Source organism: Salvelinus namaycush, chromosome 4 (genome assembly GCF_016432855.1).
Source record: "Salvelinus namaycush isolate Seneca chromosome 4, SaNama_1.0, whole genome shotgun sequence".
NCBI lineage: Eukaryota > Metazoa > Chordata > Actinopteri > Salmoniformes > Salmonidae > Salvelinus > Salvelinus namaycush.
This window is the reverse complement of record NC_052310.1, coordinates 56,518,034-56,537,695: the sequence shown is the minus strand read 5'-3', so window position 1 is coordinate 56,537,695 and position 19,662 is coordinate 56,518,034. Positions and strand designations below refer to the sequence as shown.

At 41.5% G+C, this 19,662-nt stretch overlaps 1 protein-coding gene across 2 annotated transcripts in view; it reads left to right on the top strand.

Moving 5' to 3' along the window:
- The window catches only part of LOC120046640 (leucine-rich repeat-containing protein 1-like), a 71,807-nt gene extending 53,395 nt beyond the window's left edge, over positions 1 to 18,412 (top strand). For both annotated transcript variants that reach the window (XM_038992028.1, XM_038992030.1), the window contains 4 exons: positions 415 to 530; positions 2,433 to 2,605; positions 14,804 to 14,943; positions 16,655 to 18,412. In XM_038992028.1, coding sequence (XP_038847956.1) covers positions 415 to 530; positions 2,433 to 2,605; positions 14,804 to 14,943; positions 16,655 to 16,807 — 582 coding nt within the window. In that variant the 3' untranslated portion in view covers positions 16,808 to 18,412. The remainder of the gene's footprint in view (positions 1 to 414; positions 531 to 2,432; positions 2,606 to 14,803; positions 14,944 to 16,654) is intronic.
- The last annotated feature ends 1,250 nt before the right edge of the window (positions 18,413 to 19,662 follow it).

The following is a 19,662-nucleotide window of genomic DNA, read 5'->3' as shown; positions in this document are numbered from 1 at the left end:
CCATCCGGTCTCTACTTCAACACACTACTAATTGCAGCTAATTTTAGCTCCTACTTTGCCAAACTCCATAGCCCAATTCTGTGGCAAAGCTCCCAAATGCTCTTAATGGTTTACCTATCTATGCCCATTATGCTAAATAGATTTTGGAACAATTAAGGTAATTTTTATAAACATAAATTCATTTTCTGTGATTTAGAAAATGCTACGGTATAAAGGTAAATACTTAATTTTGATATTTTTTTACGTGAACTGTTCTTACCAAAGCCTACTCCTCACTGCTCAAGATGTTTGTGTGCCTCAAAGAACACCTTCTCTGTTCGTATATGGAATTTTGTGGGTGTGTGATGATAAATTAAAACAGTGTCTTTAGAGTTTTAAATTGTCTTATTTGTATGCCTTTCTTCCCTAATCCAGATTGGAGGCTGCAGTAGCCTGAATGTCTTCTGTGTTCGAGGGAACAGGCTGACAAGAATTCCCTCTGAGATCTCTCAGGCCACAGAACTGCATGTGTTTGATGTGTCTGGAAATAGGTAGGCTACATAGAAATTAAATTTAATGCATCTTTATTAGCCTGTGATCATATTCACATATCATATACACAACTGGTCAAAGTTTTAGAACACCTACTCATTCAAGGGTTTTTCTCAATTTTTTACTATTTTCTACATTGTAGAATAATAGTGAAGACATCAAACTTATGATATAACACATGGAATCATGTAGTAACCAAAAAAGTGTTAAAGAAATCAAAAAATATTTTTTTTATTTTAGATTCTTCAAATAGCCACCCTGTGCCTTGACAGCTTTGCTTACTATTGGCATTCTCTCAACCAGCTTCACCTGGAATGCTTTTCCAACCATTTTTGTTGGAAAAGAGTTCCCACATATGCTGAGCACTTGTGGGCTGCTTTTCCTTCACTCTGCAGTCCAACTCATCCCAAACCATCTCAATTGGGTTGAGGTCGGGTGATTTATGGAGGCCAGGTTATCTGATGCAGCACTCATTCACTCTCCTTCTTGGTAAAATAGCCCTTACACAGCCTGGAGGTGTTGGGTCATTGTCCTGTTGAAAAACAAATGATAGTCCCACTAAGCCCAAACCAGATGGGATGGCGTATCACTGCAGAATGCTGTGGTAGCCATGCTGGTTAAGTGTGCCTTGAATTCTAAATAAATCACAAGCAGTGTCACCAGCAAAGCACCCCCTCCTCCATGCTTCATGGTGGCAAATACACATGCGGAGATCATCCGTTCACCCACACCACGTCTCACAAAGACACGGCGGTTGGAACCAAAAATCTCCAATTTGGACTCCAGACCAAAGGACAAATTTCCATTGGTCTACTGTCCATTGTTCGTGTTTCTTGGCCCAAGCAAGTCTCGTCTTCTTATTGGTGTCCTTTAGTAGTGCTTTCTTTGCAGCAATTTGACTATGAAGGCCTGATTCACACATTCTTCTCTGAACAGTTGATGTTGAGATGTCTGTTACTTGAACTCTGTGTTAGAATGGTGCCGGAAGAGATGGCAGCCATTTTACGGACTCCTTCACGTTATTTGTAACTGTGACAATAAAATTTGATTTGAAGCATTTATTTGGGCTGCAATTTCTATGGTTGGTAACTCTATTGATCTTTTCCTCTGCAGCAGAGGTATCTCTGGGTCTTCCAATCCTGTGGCGGTCCTCATGAGAGCCAGTTTCATGATAGCACTTGGTGGTTTTTGTGACTGCACTTGAAGAAACTTTCAAAGTTCTTGAAATGTTCCGTATTGACTGACCTTCATGTCTTAAAGTAATGATGGACTGTCGTTTCTCTTTCGTTATTTGAGCTGCTCTTGCCATAATATGGACTTTGTCTTTTACCAAATAGGGCCATCTTCTGTATACCCCCCCCACCTTGTCACAACTCAACTGATTGGCTCAAATTAACTTTTATTTAACCTTTATTTAACTAGGCAAGTCAGTTAAGAACAAATTCTTATTTACTATGACGGCCTATCAGTGCCTTTTAACAAGGCATACCTGTTAATTGAAATGCATTCCAGGTGACTACCTCATGAAGCTGGTTGAGAGAATATCCAAGTTGACAGCTTTGCACACACAAGTCCTAGGGTTGCTATTTGGAGAATAGCCACTTTTTTTGGTTACTACATGATTCCATATGTGTTATTTCATAGTTTTGATGTCTTCATTATTATTCTACAATGTAGAAAATAGTAAAAATAAAGAAAAACCCCTGAATGAGTTCTAAAACTTTTAACCTGTAGTGTATATTATTTATCTTATTATACACCAGACCCAGTAATGCTTTTAGATGTAGCAAAGTAAGTCATAATATTTGACACCAACGTAGACTCTGAGCTGTCCACAAATCAATAAGGGTCACAAAATATTCTCTGCAGTCTTTAAATAACACATTATCATCTCTCTGCAGACTACTCCACCTACCCATATCTCTGACCATGCTGCGACTCAAGGCCCTGTGGCTGTCAGAGAACCAGTCCCAGCCTCTACTCACCTTCCAGAATGACATGGATCCAGAGTCGGGGGAAAAAGTGCTCACCTGTGTTCTCCTGCCCCAGCAGCCTTTAGAACCTGACAGTAAAGGTAAGGTCTTCTCATGTACTACCAACTCTGTGGTCTTGTGGATAGAGTATCCGCCCTGAGATTGGAAGATTGGGGCACGAGTCATTTTTATTTAACCTTTATTTAAGTAGGCAAGTCAGTTAAGAACAAGTTCTTATTTTGCAATGACGGCCTACCCCGGCCAAACCCTCCCCTAACCCGGACGACGCTGGGACAGTTGTGCGCCTCCCTATGGGACTCCCAATCACGGCCGGTTGGGATACAGCCTGGGATCAAACCAGGGTTTGTAGTGACGCCCCTAGCACTGAGATTCAGACCGCTGCGCCACTCGGGAGCCTGAAGACTGTAAAAATGTGACCTGATTCGTCTCTGCTTGGCACTCTGCATTAAAGGGAAGATTTCTTTTATCCTTCTAATACGACATATCGCTTTACATTTGTATTTCGGGAGAAATGTATATTTGACATAATGTAAAGAGGAGCACTAGACGAGCAAGAATGAAGCCACTGTCCACATTAGACGGTAAAGACCCTTATATCGAGTCCTCATTGTTTTTGCAAAAATAAATTGGCATTCTGCATAAAGCCAATTTATCATTTGACCATATCCTGTGATTTAAAAAAATTCTTTGTCAGCTAAAAAAAAGTTGCACTTATACAGCGTGCAGGCTTTTAGCATAGCCCCTTTTACACTGCTGCTGGCCTACCCCTACTAGCTAACCACTAGCAGCCTTGAAACACATCACTTATTAGCAGTTCAGCATATCAGCATTTCTTTATATAGTAGACATTGAACGTCGATAACCAAACTGGCTAAAACTCTGTTGTTGGCCGATGGTAGCTATAGCTAGCCACATGCTAGCCTGAGGGCTTCTTTTCGGAAAAGCTGACCACGACTCCATTTTGTTGCTTCCAGCCTACAAACAGAAACTAAAACAACAAGCTCCCTCGCTCAGGTCTGTTCAACGCTGGTCCGACCAATCTGATTCCACGCTTCAAGACTGCTTCGATCACGTGGATTGGGATATGTTCCGCATTGCGTCCAACAACAATATTGACGAATACGCTGATTCGGTGAGCGAGTTCATTAGAAAGTGCATTGACAATGTCGTACCCATAGCAACAATTAAAACATTCCCAAACCAGAAACCGTGGATTGATGGCAGCATTCGCGTGAAACTGAAAGCGCGAACCACTGCTTTTAACCAGGGCAAGGTGACCGGAAACATGACCGAATACAAACAGTGTAGCTATTCTCTCCGCAAGGCAATCAAACAAGCTAAGTCCCAGTATAGAGACAAAGTAGAGTCGCAATTCAACAGCTCAGACACAAGAGGTATGTGGCAGGGTCTACAGTCAATCACGGATTACAAAAAGAAAACCAGCCCCGTCGCAGACCAGGATGTCTTGCTCCCAGACAGACTAAATAACTTCTTTGCTCGCTTTGAGGACAATACAGTGCCACTGACACGGCCCGCTACCAAAACCTGCGGGCTCTCCTTCACTGCAGCCGAGGTGAGTAAAACATTTAAACGTGTTAACCCTCGCAAGGCTGCAGGCCCAGACGGCATTCCCAGCCGCGTCCTCAGAGCATGCGCAGACCAGCTGGCTGGTGTGTTTAAGGACATATTCAATCAATCCTTATCCCAGTCTGCTGTTCCCACATGCTTCAAGAGGGCCACCATTGTTCCTGTTCCCAAGAAAGCTAAGGTAACTGAGCTAAACGACTACCGCCCCGTAGCACTCACTTCCGTCATCATGAAGTGCTTTGAGAGACTAGTCAAGGACCATATCACCTCCACCCTACCTGACACCCTAGACCCACTCCAATTTGCTTACCGACCCAATAGGTCCACAGACGACGCAATCGCAACCACACTGCACACTGCCCTAACCCATCTGGACAAGAGGTATACCTATGTGAGAATGCTGTTCATCGACTACAGCTCAGCATTTAACACCATAGTACCCTCCAAACTCGTCATCAAGCTCGAGACCCTGGGTCTCGACCCCGCCCTGTGCAACTGGGTCCTGGACTTCCTGACGGGACGCCCCCAGGTGGTGAGGGTAGGTAACAACATCTCCACCCCGCTGATCCTCAACACCGGGGCCCCACAAGGGTGCGTGCTGAGCCCTCTCCTGTACTCCCTGTTCACCCACGACTGCGTGGCCATGCACGCCTCCAACTCAATCATCAAGTTTGCGGACGACACTACAGTGGTAGGCTTGATTACCAACAACGACGAGACGGCCTACAGGGAGGAGGTGAGGGCCCTCGGAGTGTGGTGTCAGGAAAATAACCTCACACTCAACGTCAACAAAACAAAGGAGATGATTGTGGACTTCAGGAAACAGCAGAGGGAGCACCCCCCTATCCACATCGACGGGACAGTAGTGGAGAAGGTGGAAAGTTTTAAGTTCCTCAGTGTACACATCACGGACAAACTGAATTGGTCCACCCACACAGACAGCGTTGTGAAGAAGGCGCAGCAGCGCCTCTTCAACCTCAGGAGGCTGAAGAAATTCGGCTTGTCACCAAAAGCACTCACAAACTTCTACAGATGCACAATCGAGAGCATCCTGTCGGGCTGTATCACCGCCTGGTACGGCAACTGCTCCGCCCACAACCGTAAGGCTCTCCAGAGGGTAGTGAGGTCTGCACAACGCATCACCGCGGGCAAACTACCTGCCCTCCAGGACACCTACACCACCCGATGTCACAGGAAGGCCATAAAGATCATCAAGGACAACAACCACCCAAGCCACTGCCTGTTCACCCCGCTATCATCCAGAAGGCGAGGTCAGTACAGGTGCATCAAAGCAGGGACCGAGAGACTGAAAAACAGCTTCTATCTCAAGGCCATCAGACTGTTAAACAGCCACCACTAACATTTAGTGGCCGCTGCCAACATACTGACTCAACTCCAGCCACTTTAATAATGGGAATTGATGGAAATTATGTAAAAATGTACCACTAGCCACTTTAAACAATGCCACTTAATATAATGTTTACATACCCTACATTACTCATCTCATATGTATATGTATATACTGTACTCTATATCATCTACTGCATCTTGCCATCTTTATGTAATACATGTATCACTAGCCACTTTAAACTATGCCACTTTATGTTTACATACCCTACATTACTCATCTCATATGTATATACTGTACTCTATACCATCTACTGCATCTTGCCTATGCCGTTCTGTACCATCACTCATTCATATATCTTTATGTACATATTCTTTATCCCTTTACACTTGTGTGTATAAGGTAGTAGTTGTGGAATTGTTAGGTTAGATTACTTGTTGGTTATTACTGCATTGTCGGAACTAGAAGCACAAGCATTTCGCTACACTCGCATTAACATCTGCTAACCATGTGTATGTGACAAATAAAATTTGATTTGATTTGACCAAACTGGCTAAAACTCTGTTGTTGGCCGATGGTAGCTATAGCTAGCCACATGCTAGCCTGAGGGCTAACATTGCTAATGTTATTAGCAGCAGTAACAGTAAATCCAGGTATACTGGCTAACACACATTGGCTACAATGATATCCTGCAAGTTATATCTTGCCTAGCTAAATAAAGGTAAAAAAGCCCGTAGCACATAAAAATCCTCTGTCCTCGTTTGCAACCCTCACTACAAAGTTCCAAACTGCCTCTGGAAGCAACGTCAGCACAATAACTGTTTGTCTGGAGCTTTATGAAATGGGTTTCCATGGCCAAGTAGCTACACGTAAGCCTAATATCGCCATGCGCAATGCCAAGCGTCGGCTGGAGTGGTGTAATGCTCGCCGCTATTGGACTCTGGTGCAGTGGAAATGCGTTCTCTGGAGTGATGAATCATGCTTCACCATCTGGCAGTCCGACGGACGAATCTGAGTTTGGCGGATACCAGGAGAACTCTACCTGCGCCAAAGCATAGTGCCAACTGTAAAGTTTGGTAGATTAGGAATAATGGCCTTGGGCTTTTTTTCATGGTTTGGGCTTTGTTCCAGGGAAGGGAAATCTTAACGCTACAGTATACAATGACATTCTAGACAATTCTATGCTTCCGACTTTGTGGCAACAGTTTGAGGAAGGCCCTTTCCTGTTTCAGCATGACAATGCCGCCGTGCACAAAGCACGGGGGCATTGTAAAACTCTGTGTTTTTGTCGCACTGCTTTGCTTTATCTTGGCCAGGTCACAGTTGTAAATGAGAACTTGTTCTCAACTGGCCTACCTGGTTAAATAAAGGTGAAATAAAATAAAAAGTGAGGTCCATACAGAAATGGTTTGTCGAGATCGGTGTGGAAGAACTTGAGTGGCCTGCACAGAGACCTGACCTCAACCCCATCGAACACCTTTGGGATGAATTGGAACGCCAACTGCGAGCCAGGCCTAATTGCCCAACATCAGTGCCGACCTCACTAATACCTGCAGCAATGTTCCAACATCTAGTGGAAAGCCTTCCCAGAAGAGTGGAGGCTATTATAGCAGCAAATGGGGGACCAACTCCATATTAATGCCCATGATTTTGGAATGAGATGTTCGACAAGCAGGTGTCGCATACTTTTGGTCACGTAGTGTACCTTGAAATAAAGAATGACAATCAGATTTAGTATTTGACTATACATTTCTGCAAAATGTGCAGTATTCTGTTGATTGAGTTGTAGTAGCTAGCTTGCTTATTCCATCCCCAAACACGCTAGATCCGTGTGAGTGGGCCAATTTTGTTTTGTATGGCCCGATTCACTTAGATAGCTGGTTGTCCCTGTTTATTATCATAGTAGCAACATAACATGACAACTCTATGGGCATTGTAGTACCTACCAACCCCAAGGGATAATCTCCGCATGTGTGGTTCCCACCGTGAAGCATGGAGGAGGAGGTGTGATGGTGAGGGGCTGCTTTTCTGGTGACACGGTCTGTGATTTATGTAGAATTCAATGCACACTTAACCAGCATGGCTACCACAGCATTCTGCAGCGATACGCCATCCAATCTGGTTTGGGCTTAGTGGGACTATCATTTGTTTTTCAACAGGGCAATGACCCAACACACCTCCAGGCTGTGTAAGGTCTATTTGACCAAGAAGGAGAGTGATGGAGTGCTGCATCAGATGACCTGGCCTCCACAATCACCTGACCTCAACCCAATTGAGATGGTTTGGGATGAGTTGGACTGTTTTTAATTTAAAAGAATATTTTTTATTTCACTGTTATTTAACCAGGTAGGCCAGTTGAGAACAAGTTCTCATTTACAACTACGACCTGGCCAAGATAAAGCAAAGCAGTGCGACAAAAACAACAGCACGGAGTTACACCTAAATAAACGTACAGTCAATAACACAATAGAGTGAAGGAAAAGCAGCCAACAAGTGCTCAGCATATCTAGGTACTCCTTCAAGACTGTTGGAAAAGCATTCCAGGTAAAGCTGGTTGAGCGAATGCCAAGAGTGTGCAAAGCTCTCATCAAGGCAAAGGCTGGCTACTTTGAAGAATCTAAAATATATTTTGATTTGTTTAACACTTTTTTTGGTTACTACATGATTCCATATGTGTTATTTCATAGTTTTGATGTCTTCACTATTATTCTACAATGTAAAAAATAAAGAAAAACCCTTGAAGGGGTAGGTGTCCAAACTTTTGACTAGTACTGTACATGTCATTAAACAGTGCACTGCTGCCACCACCAGGCTGTTTCTCTTGAAGTTGGTATATTTTTGATAATTGTATTTCAAATTGTGAAAATAAGTGTGTGTGTGTGTGTGTGTAAAATATGTTTAACTTTTGCATAAAGACATTTTTAGAAAGACTATCATCAATCTACATTGCCATAATTTCTTTCAAATCTAACAAACATCCATTTTCATCACCAGTAAGAAACTGCTAACATCTAAGAACTGCTAGCAAACTTGCTAGCACAACAAGTGAACAACTTTGGGAGGGCAAGCTTGCCAAATAGAGACCCCTGGAAATCATCCAACAAAAGTAAGAACTGCAGTTAAACCGAAAATATACGGTCAGAGGAGAATAATTATTCTGATAAAGGAATTTTGGGTGGGGGGTGAAATAGATGCATGCTAGAACAAAAGAAACGCAACGCCATGTGTAAATTAATAACAAATGAGTGCAGGAAATTTAAGAAATTCATAAATTATGGAATTGAACAAATAACTATGCAAATGGAAAACCATTGGTTGAGTTCTGGAATTTGAGGCTACAAAAAGGGATTTTAATTCCTATGCAATGTTCTACAAATAGGACTAGTTCACTGTCAGTTTTGTCCTCCTATTATTTTTGTTGAACAGTAAAAAGCAATCAGAAGGGAGAAAAGCCCATTCAAACCACTTGGAATTAATTTATTGCCATCCTAGGGCCATGCACTACCCATAAAGCATATTTAGAACTTTTATTATTCAGAAACCTCATACCGTCCTACCTTCAAAAATGATAAAAATACCAGGATATCATATTTTAAGCCGTCACTGAGCTTTGTATGTTCTACTGTCAAAACCACTATGACCACTAGCTATACCGCAGCTGCCTACAGTAAAAAGAGACCTGTAATGTCACAGGGATTCTTTCTATATGGGTTTCAATTTGTATTACGTGATCTTGGTCATTGGCAATTTCATCACCTAAAAGCTTTCTCAGGGGTCACTGGCCTCTCTATACACCTACTGTATGTAATCATTTATAGATCAGCTATAAGCGCCTTTACTCCAAATTCTACCCCATAGTGAAATTTGTTTAATCCTACAGGTTATATCCTATTCCCATTCTACGTCACTCCTTTGCATATTCTCCAGAGTCCTACAAGCAATAGATTCGGTCTTAACATGATCAAAACCGTGGGGCACTTATCACATGATCTACTTGGAGAAGCACACAGTGTCCTGTATCCCTGATCCGTCGCTGTATTGGTGATGCATATTAAGAGGGGGAAGTGGGGATCACAGAGCCTCTAACCCAGGGTTGTCAAACTCATTTTTCCTGCAGGCTGCATTCGGTCTTCACCGAGGTCCGGAGGGCTGTACATTTTCCTCGCCGTCAAAATGTACTAAATTTTTTTTCCTATCCTTCGCTTTTGGAATTCGTTATGCTCCTTGATTGTCTAGTGGACCTGATTGGTGTCACAGTTTTGCCCCAGCTAACACACCTGACTCCAATAATCACCTAATCTTGATCTTCAGTTTAGAATGCAATTTGATTAATCAGCTGTGTTTGCTAGGGATGGAGAAAGAAGTGTGACACCAATCAGGTCCTCGGGGACTGGAGTTGCTCACCCCTGACTCTAGTGTGACTGTTAGCTTGCTGGACAGAGTGAAGAGACTATAAATGTAGGTCTATTGTAATTTCTACACAGTTGAGATTTGGTTTTAGTCATTTCAATGTCGACGGAGATAGTTTTTCCCTGATTATTTTTTGTAATACTACCGGTCAAAAGTTTTAGAACACCTACTCATTCAAGGGTTTTTCTACATTGTATAATAATAGTGAAGACATCAAAACTATGAAATAACACATATGGAATCAGGTAGTAACCAAAAAATGTTAAACAAATCTAAATATATTTTATGTTTGAGATTCTTCAAATAGCCACCCTTTGCCTTGATGACAGATTTGCACACTCTTGGCATTCTCTCAACCAGCTTCACCGGGAATGTTTTCCAACAGTCTTGAAGGAGTTCCCACATATGCTGAACACTTGTTGGCTGCTTTTCCATCCCAAACATCTCAATTTGGTTGAGCTCGGGGGATTGTGGAGGCCAGGTCGTCTGATGCAGCACTCCACTACTCTCCTTCTTGGTCCTTACACAGCCTGGAGGTGTGTTGGGTCATTGTCCTGTTGTAAAACAAATGACAGTCCCACTAAGCCCAAACCAGATGGGATGGTGTATTGCTGTGGTAGCCATGCTGGTTAAGTGTGCCTTGAATTCTAAATAAATCACCAACAGTGTCACCAGCAAAGCACCCCTACACCATAACAACTCCTCCTCCATGCTTTAAGGTGGGAAATACAAATGCAGAGATCATCCGTTCACCCACACTGCGTCTCACAAAGACACGGCGGTTGGAACCAAAAATCTCAGATTGTGACTCCAGACCAAAGGACACATTTCCACTGGTCTAATGTCCATTGCTTGTGTTTCTTGGCCCAAGCAAGTCTCATCTTATTATTGGTGTCCTTTAGTAGTGTTTTCTTTGCAGCAATTTGACCATGAAGGCCTGATTCACGCAGTCTCCTCTGAGCAGTTGATGTTGAGATGTGTCTGTTACTTGAACTATGTGAAGCATTTATTTGGCTGCAATTTCTGAGGCTGGTAACTCGAATGAACTTGTCCTCTGCAGCAGAGGTAACTCTGGGTCTTCCATTCCTGTGACGGTCCTCATGAGAGCCAGTTTCATGATGGTGCTTGATGGTTTTTGCGACTGCACTTGAAGAAACTTTCAAAGTTCTTGAAATGTTCCGTATTGACTGACCTTCATGTCTTAAAGTAATGATTGACTGTCATTTCTCTTTGCTTATTTAAGCAGTTCTTGCCATAATATGGACTTGGTCTTTTACCAAATAGGGCTATCTTCTGTATACCCTCCTACCTTGTCACAACACAACTGATTGGCTCAAACGCATTAAGAAGGAAAGAAATTCCACAAATGAACTTTTAACAAGGCACACCTGTTAATTCAAATGCATTCCGGGTGACTACCTCATGAAGCTAGTTGAGAGAATGCCAAGAGTGTGCGAAGCTGTCATCAAGGCAAAGGGTGGCTATTTGAAGAATCTGAAATATGACATTTTTTGATACTACATGATTCCATATGTGTTATTTCATAGTTTTGATGTCTTCACTGTTATTCTACAATGTAGAAAATAGTAAAAATAAATGAAAAACCCTTGAATGAGTAGGTGTTCTAAAACGTTTGACGTGTGTGTGTACACATTCGGAAAGTGTTCCGAGATCTTGACTTTGTACACATTTTGTTATGTTACAGCCTTATTCTAAAATGGATTAAATAAAATAAAAAATCATCATCAATCTACACACAATACCCCATAATGACAAAGCAAAAATAGGTTTTTAGATTTTTTGGTAATTTATAGAAAATAACAAACCGATACCTTAATTACTTAAGTATTCAGACCCTTTGTTGTGAGACTCGAAATTGAGCACAGGTGCATCCTGTTTCCATTCATCATCCTTAAGATTTTTCTACAACTTGATTGGAGTCCACCTGTGGTAAATGTCAGTTGATTGGACATGATTTGGAAAGGCACACACCTGTCTATATAAGGTCCCACAGTTGACAGTGTATGTCAGAGCAAAACCCAAGCCATGAGGTCGAAGGAATTGTCCGTAGAGCCCCGATACAGGATTATGTTTAGGCACGGACTGGGGAAGGGTACAAAAAAATGTCTGCAGCATTGAAGGTCCCCAAGAACACAGTGGACACCGTCATTCTTACACGGAACCCAAACCGGCTGCGTGCGTGCGCCATCGGGCATAAATTTATTTTGTCCCACCACACCAAACGCTATCACGACACGCAGGTTAAAATATCAAAACAAACTCTGAACCAATTACATTAATTTGGGGACAGGTCGAAAAGCATTAAACATTTATGGCAATTTAGCTAGCTAGCTAGCTTGCACTTGCTAGCTAATTTGTCCTATTTAGCTAGCTTGCTGTTGCTAGCTAATTTGTCCTGGGATATAAACATTGAGTTGTTATTTTACCTGCAATGCACAAAGTCCTCTACTCCGACAATTAATCCACACATAAAAGTATCAACCAAATTGTTTCTAGTCATCTCTCCTTCTAGGCCTTTTCTTCTCTTGACTTTATATTGCGATTGGCAACTTTCATATATTAGGTGCAGTACTGCCACTGAACTCGTTCGTCTTTCAGTCACCCACGTGGGTATATCCAATGAGGAGATGGCATGTGGGTACCTGCTTCTATAAACCAATGAGGAGATGGGAGAGGCAGTGTGATCTGCGTCACAAATAGAACTGACTTATATTTTAGCCCTTGGCAACGCAGATGCTCGCGAGCAGTGTGGGTGCAATAATTGAATAATAAAGATTTCTAAATGTATTTTGCAATGCTCGCGCACGCGACACGAGCGTTGTAGTCAGCATGTTAAATGGGAGAAGTTTGGAACCACCAAGACTCTTCCTAGAGCTGGCCGCCCGGCCAAACTGAGCAGGGGGAGAAGGGCCTTGGTCAGGGAGGTGACCAAGAACCCGATGGTCACTCTGACAGAGCTCCAGAGTTGCTCTGTAGAGGTAGGAGAACCTTCCAGAAGCACAGCAATCTCTACAGCAGTCCACCAATCAGGCTTTTATGTAGAGTGGCCAGACGGAAGCCACTCCTCAGTAAAAGGCACATGACAGCCCGCTTGGAGTTTGCCAAAAGGTACCTAAAGACTCTCAGACCGTGAGGAACAAGATTCTCTGGTCTGATGAGGTCAAGATTGAACTCTTTGGCCTGAATGCCAAACGTCACGTCTGGAGGAAACCTGTCACCATCCCTATTGTGAAGCATGGTGGCGGCAGCATGTTTTTCAGTGGCAAGGACTGGGAGATTAGTCAGGATCGAGGGAAAGATGAACGATGTAAAGTACAGAGAGATCATTGATGAAAATCTGCTCCAGAGCACTCAGGACCTCAGACGAAGTTCGAAACATTCACCATCGACCAGGACAACGACTCTAAGCATACAGCCAAGACAATGCATGAGTGGCTTCGGGACAAGGCTCTGAATGTCCTTGAGTGGCCCAGCCAGAGCCCAGACTTTACCCCGATCAAACATCTCTGGAGAGACTTGGAAATAGCTGTGCATCGACGCTCCCCATCCAACCTGAAAGAGCTTGAAAGGATCTGCAGAGAAGAATGGAAGAAACTCCCCAAATACAGGTGTGCCAAGCTTGTAGCGTCATACCCAAGAAGACTTGAGGCTGTAATCACTGCCAAAGGTGCTTCAACAAAGTACTGAGTAAAAGTTCTGAATACTTTTGTAAATGTGATATTTCAGTTTATAAAAATAAAAAGTGCAACATATCAAAATAAAATGTGTCATTATGGTGTATTGTGTGTAGATTGATGAGAAGAAAACAAATATATTTAATTAATTTTACAATAAGGCTGTAACAGAATGTAGAAAAAAATCAAGGCATCTGAATATTTTCCGAGTGCACTGTATAACATTTTTATAGCATTTTTATTCAACCACCTGCGGGCCGGATTAAGTGGGATTCCATGCTTGATCTGATCCTACGCTGCCCCCAAGGGTCTGCTCCTCTGCTATGTATTGGAAAATTAAAAGACCTCAGTGGATTGGACAGCTTTAAAAAAAAATATTTATTTTTATTTAACTAGGCAAGTCAGTTAAGAATAAATTCTTATTTATAATGACGATCTAGGAACACTGGGTTAACTGCCTTGTTCATTGCCAGAACGACAGACTTTTACCATGTCAGCTCGGGGATTCGATCTAGCCATCTTTCGGTTACTAGCCCAACGCTCTAACCAGTAGGCTGCCTGCTGCCCCAGATAAAGAGGCTTACCTCCCGACTGAACTTCAGCCATTAAAATCTTTCTGTGCTGGGCGAGGAGAGGCTCGCTCTCTAACTCAGCTGAGGCCTGGTGGAATCTAGGCCTGATCCAACTGTTGATAGTGATTATTTTGCGCAATCTCCACAACCTGGTTGCTGCACCCATATGTCCCATATGTCATGTTTTTATTTTATTTGAATCATTGAGTGAATGACTACGGAGCATGTTTCTTGTTACGCCCATCCCCCTTAGTCCCTGACGTGCCTCGGAATGAGAGGACTATGTGCTTATGTTCCATTCCATGACCCTCATTCACTTGTGGAGCAGCAGATGAGGATCTAAAACTTGTGGAGGTCAAGTCAGTGAGCTCGAGTTGGGGGGGGGATTGTCTAGCTGTAAGCTTGTGGCTAAACTGGGATTTGAAACTGTGATCTGGATGGTTCCAAGTGCTCATCTGGGGGGTTTGGGGGTGCAGATTGAGTGATGCAATCATACCAAACACGTTGATTTTAATCAGTTGGAGAATTCAGGCCACTTTTGTGTTAGTTTTCACACAGGTCTTACATTTCAAGCGTGCATGTAAACATCATTTTGAAAAGCCAATTATTAATAAAGATGTGAATGATTACTATCCTCACACACACATCAAATGTATCCTGTTTTAGGCTCAGACAACCTGGCTCGCTGCGGTGCTCTGGAGAGCCTGGTGAATGATGTGGTTGATGACACCTGGGATGACAGGGCCATGAACAGGATCAGTGCCATCCACTTCCTGGATGATGACGATGACGAGGATGATGAAAAGGTGAGGTGAAGCGCTAGAAGTGTGTGAAGAGACTAAGGTTGTGGTGAGGAGTGTGTGAAGGGGAATGACAGGAGGCGATGAGGTAGAAAAGACCTTTCACCATTCACAGGGGTCGTTTGAAGCGTCAACTGTCAATACTCACTAAACAAGGAATAGAGATTTAAAAATATATATATTCAACTAATATAAAGCATTGTTGAGTCCATTAACTGGTTGAAAACTAGGTTTAGTCTTTCAGATCTTTTAAATTACAGTCGGGTCCAAAATGATTGTTAGCCTTGATAAAGATGAGCAAAAAAAGACTGTATAAAATAAATAATACAAATACTGAGCTATATTGTATGTAAAAGGAAAAAAAGACAATTGCTCAGATAAAGATTTTGTTTAACAATTTAATATTATTTTTCCTCAAAGATAAGAGTCAAAATTATTCGTCTGCGCTTATGGACTTGCCCTCTTCAATTCAAGTCTCATAAAATATTTTTAGAAAAGGGCTCAGTTCCATTAATAATAGAATATGCCATTTAGCAGACGCTTTTATCTAAAGCGACTTAGTCATGTGCGCATTTTTATTTATTTTTTACGTATGGATAGTCGTTATCTTCGGAAGGTAAGGTATTGAAAACAGAGGTGCCAATAATTTTGACCCCTAGCTTTTTGAGAAAAAAATGACTTGTTAAACAAAATCTCTTTCTCTGTGCAACTGTATTAGTATAAAATAGTATCCCCATTTTCTTTAGCATACAATATATATACAGTATTAAAGAAAAACATTTTTATCAAGGTTGCCAATAATTTGGGACCTTACTGTATGTCCAAGTGCATATGTACACTCAGTTGCCAGTTTATTAGGTAGACCCATATAGTACCGGATCATAACCACATTTGCTTCCAGAACAGCTTGAATTCTTTGGGGACATGGAAATGTTGCTCAAATGGTATCAAGGGACCTAAGGTGTACTAGGCCCTGGACTCATGCTGCTTACACCAAATCCTGACTCTGCCATCAGCATGACACAACATGAACCGGGATTCGTCGGACCAGGCAATGTTTTTTTCCCACTCCTCAATTGTTCAGTGTTGGTGATTGCGTGCCCACTGGAGCCGCCACTTGTTTTTAGCTGATAGGAGTGGAACCTGGTGTGGTCATTTGCTGCAATAGCCCATCCGTGACAAGGACTGAGATGCGAATTTCACACCACTGTTGTTCTGCTCCATTATTTGCCGGTTTGTGGCCCACCTGTTCGCTTGCACGATTCTTGCCATTCTCTTTCGACCTCTAATCAACAAGCTGTTTTTTGCACTATTTTCAGGAAAGCCTAGACACTACCGTGCATGAAAAGCCTAGAAGGCCGCCATTTCTGAGATACTGGAACCGGCGCGCCAGGCACCGATGATCATACCACGATTAAAGTTGCTTAGGTCACCCGTTTTGCCCATTCTAATGTTCAATCGAACAGTAACTGAATGCCTCAATGCCTGTCTTCCTGCTTTACAGTATATAGCAAGTCATGGCCATGTGACTCACTGTCTGTAGAAACGAACCATGCATAAACTGGTGATTGAGTGTATAACATATTATATACGTTGCTATGAAGGTAATATAATACATGACAGAATGACAGACCTGTTGTATAATCTGGGTCCATTCAGTCATACAGATCCGTCTCACTGTTTCTCCTCCCTGTCCCTCTTTGTTTCCTCCCCACAGGGAACGCTGATGCGACGGGCCACTCCTCACCCAGGCGAGCTGAAGACTATGAAGAAAGCAGCGGAGAACCTCCGCAACGACCTGAACGCCGCCAAAGGCCTGGATTCCAACAAAAACGAGGTCAATAATGCTACAGTCACCACGTCTGTGTGACTCTTACCTCAGAAACATTCTTACCTCCTGTGTCTCTCGCCATGTTCTCCTGCACAACCCCTTGAACCTACATTTCCCCACAAACCCCTCTGCGATCTACCTACCCCTCCTGCAGCTCATCCCTGGGACTCTGCTGTGATCCTCTTGTCCAGTATCTTACTTCATTTCCAATACCCTGCACGGTATCTGGCTCAGACTACCAGGGCCTATGTGCCTTCTTTTCAAACTATTGTGCTATCTTTTCAAACAGCAATAATATGCACAGGTGTGCTCATTTTTAAAGGTATTTTTTAAAGTTAGTGCTTTTTAAAGATGTATTTTTTCCTTTTTTTACAGACAATAGGTAGTTGCACTACTGTAAGTCTTAAGTATATTAAATATTGTTGACATCTTTATATATATTTGTTTTATTTTTTAAACACTGGGGGAATATTTCTTTTTACATTTTGGGGATACTTAGTTTTGGACCTACTGATTTAAGAATTATTGTATAGTCATTTGTGAATATTGATACTTTTATACTTTTTGGCAGCTCAGATGGTGTAAATTAAAACAATGTATAGCAAGTTTCTTAAACTATCGCAGAATTTAAAAAAAAATGTTATATCTTGGTATTTGGTACGTATTTTATTTCCTTTTTAGTGTTTTCTTTTTAAGTAAAGAAATTAACAAATGCAGTTGCTAATGTCTTATCAAAACAATATAATTCCCTTTGGGTGAGTAGACAGCCTCGAATCTTCTTTTCTACTCCATTGTCTAACTTCTTAATCAAATCCTAAACTCACTTTTATATAGACATGTTTGGTAATTTTGTAATTAAGTTTGGAACATGTACCATAACCACTCTCCCACAACAGATTGAGTGGAAGTGACAAGGCTGTCTTACTTTTTTTCATTGCGATTCACTGCTTTGAAATGTTTTCTTAATACCAGATACCAGAAACAGCTGCATTTTAACATTTGCCACTTTCTCCCTTTAGCATATGAGCTTAGACTTTCAATGGCCAATTTCATTACAAACAAGGTAATAAGGACCAGGGTGGAATCTTTTGAAAATGCAGTTTAAGCATACACTAATGCACTTCTTTAAGTTTATTGCGTCTTAATAAAAACAGATTGTTCTTCAAATGGTACACTACAACATTGATTTAACTTTTTTTGTTTTAAGTGTATTATAAGGAGAGGACCATATAAATTTGTTTTAATGTGGAGTTCATCTTTTTAAATTATTTTCTTTAATGATCAAGCTGCACAAAAACACAATTTGAAATTGGCATGGACACTGAGCCTACAGATTTGGATTACTTTTAACCACTGATAAAATAAAATGGGTTTAAAACCAAACATGATTCGTTATTCCCCTTAACTTCGTTTTTAGTCCATTAGTCTTTAGAGTTTCAGCCTTTAGTCCTTTATGAAAAATGTAGACCTTCCGTTTTTGCTTCACCATCTCACAATTGTTAACATGTCATCTAACGTCTCATAACTGTTAAAATTTGGCATTTATGATTTGACATGTTTTGTATTCAAGCCGCACATGCCCGTTATCATTGATTCTTCTTAAATACTGTATGTATTTGCCATTAAAATTGGATTAGACTTTAACCGTTTAATTTAATTTTTTTAAAGGAAATCACTCAGTTTTAACAAAGCCCATTGATAAAGAGCTCATCAGGGTGGTCATTCACATACACACGTTAGTACTTTTTCCCTCAACCATTCATCTCCTGTTTTGTCCATCCAACTTGCATTGCATGACTTGTGTATATAGTATGCAACACCTCACCTAACTGTCATGTGCTGTATGTGAAGTCTGCTTGTCTTGAAATGAGAGTGTAAGTATGGACTGCATTCAATGTTGCATTCACAAAGTTTAAATTCCATGTGTTTATCTCAAGTAGATGTTTATATTGTATTAATACAATGCAATGAGTATCGTTATCCCTAACCGTGCCCTGGTTTTATTTAGGCTTTTAAAAGCAAATTATACATCCCCTGAACAGCTTGTATGATTTTTAAGTCTACAGTGCCTTCAGAAAGTATTCATACCTCTTGACTTATTCCACATTTTGTTCATACAGCCTGAATTCAAAATGGTTTAAATATATTTTTTCCCCACCTATCTACACACAATACCCGATAATGACAAAGTGAAACATGTTTTTAGACATTTTTGCTAATTTATTGAAAATGAAATACCTAATTTACATAAGTATTGACCCGCCTGAGTCAATACAAGTTAGAATTAACGCTGTGAGTCTTTCTGGGCAAGTCTGAGCTTTGCACACCTGGATTGTACACTATTTGCCCATTTTTATTATTTTCAAACCGCTTCAAGATCTGGCAAATTGGATGTTGATCGTTGCTAGACAACCATTTTCAAGATTTGCCTAGGGTTTCAAATAGATTTAAGTCAAAACTGTAACTCGGCTATACAGGAACATTCACTGTCTTCTTGGTAAGCAACCCCAGTATAGATTTGGCCTTGTTTTAGGTTATTGTCCTGCTGAAAGGGGAATTCATCTCCCACTATCTGGTGGAAAGCAGACTGAACCAGATTTTACTCTTGGATTTTGCCTGTGCTTTGCTCCATTCAGTTTATTTTTGTATCCTGAAAAACTCCCCAGTCTGTAATGATTACAAGCATACTCATAACATGATGCAGCCGCCACTATGCTTGAAAAATATGGAGTATACAGATAGCCTAGTGGTTAGAGTGTTGGCCAGTGACCGAAAGGTTGCTGGATCAAATCCCGAGCTGACAAGGTAAATACTGTCGTTCTGCCCCTGAACAAGTCAGTTAACCCACTGTAGGCCGTCATTGTAAATAAGAATTTGTTCTTAACTGACTTGTC